Source organism: Mastomys coucha, unplaced genomic scaffold (assembly GCF_008632895.1).
Source record: "Mastomys coucha isolate ucsf_1 unplaced genomic scaffold, UCSF_Mcou_1 pScaffold11, whole genome shotgun sequence".
Lineage (NCBI taxonomy): Eukaryota > Metazoa > Chordata > Mammalia > Rodentia > Muridae > Mastomys > Mastomys coucha.
The window spans coordinates 16,694,425-16,695,496 of NW_022196893.1; the positions used below are offsets into that span (position 1 = coordinate 16,694,425).

Genomic DNA, 1,072 nt, shown 5'->3' on the forward strand with positions numbered 1-1,072 from the left:
CCAAGGGTGACACGGGCACTGTGCACCCTGGCAGTCATCAGGTCACCGAGGACAGGCAGCCATAGTAACGTGAAGGTTTTCCAACTGCAGCCATGGTGGGACTCCTCCCAAACAGTGGGAGAGGAGATGCTAGGTGTGGGCAGGTAGTACCTTGCTCTGCCCGTGATAAGCCAGACACCCTTCAGGTTACACATTTGAACTCTAACCTCCTCCACCAGGGACTAGGCTTCCTACCAAGCCTGGTAATGACCCTCCCTTTCGCTGTCTGCCTTCTGGCTGACACTTGAACTCACTCATTGGTCCCTCCAAGGTATTTTACAGAGTAGAAATGAAGAGTTTGGGGGCTCAGCCCAGGAAAACCCAGTGTCCCTTTCCTCTTGTGTAGGCGTGGAAGGACGCTGGTCTCCCACTCTCAACCACAAGCAATGAAGCCTGCAAGCTGTTCGATGCCACCTTGACTCAGGTATTCCGGCCCAAAAGACCCAGGGTCCTCCTTGAAGGGTTCTGAGGAAGGCTTTTGACTGGTGAATGATCTGTAAATCCCACTGCAGTGAAGAGCTACCTTTTGCCACAGAAGTCCAACAATATGGGAAGTGTCTCCACCATTCCCAGCCGCCCTATTCCCAAGGTTCTCAGTTCAAAGGTAGACAGCAATGGATGCCCCAAGGGGGCTGAAATGTTGAGCCTCCACAGGTGTCCCACTGTGGCCTGCTGAGGGTTTGCTGTGGGCTGTGCCATAAAGGCCTGGGGTGTTGTGAAGCTCGTATCACATTAGCTGGACCAAGACTTCCCACCCATCCCCAGTGAATATCCTATAGTTCAGAGACCTGGGAGCTTACAGAAGAAGGGGTGGGGTCTCAGAAGGAAGGTCTAAGCAGCTTTCTTGCCAGATGGGATAATGGAGACCCAGACAACTGAACTAACGTGCCAAATGTTATCTACTAAGTCAGAGGCAGAGCTAAGGTGTGCCTGCATCTGAAGACACAGATAGAAAGCAACGACTGGGGCTGGAGAGATGGCTCAGCGGTTAAGAGCACTGACTGCTCTTCCAGAGGTCCCGAGTTCAAATCCC

At 52.8% G+C, this 1,072-nt stretch overlaps 1 protein-coding gene across 1 annotated transcript in view; it reads left to right on the forward strand.

The window, feature by feature from the left end:
* Ttc38 (tetratricopeptide repeat domain 38) overlaps positions 1-1,072 on the forward strand; it is a 34,621-nt gene that overhangs the window by 552 nt on the left and 32,997 nt on the right. The window contains exon 2 of the mRNA XM_031359512.1: positions 386-463. Coding sequence (XP_031215372.1) covers positions 386-463 — 78 coding nt within the window. The remainder of the gene's footprint in view (positions 1-385; positions 464-1,072) is intronic.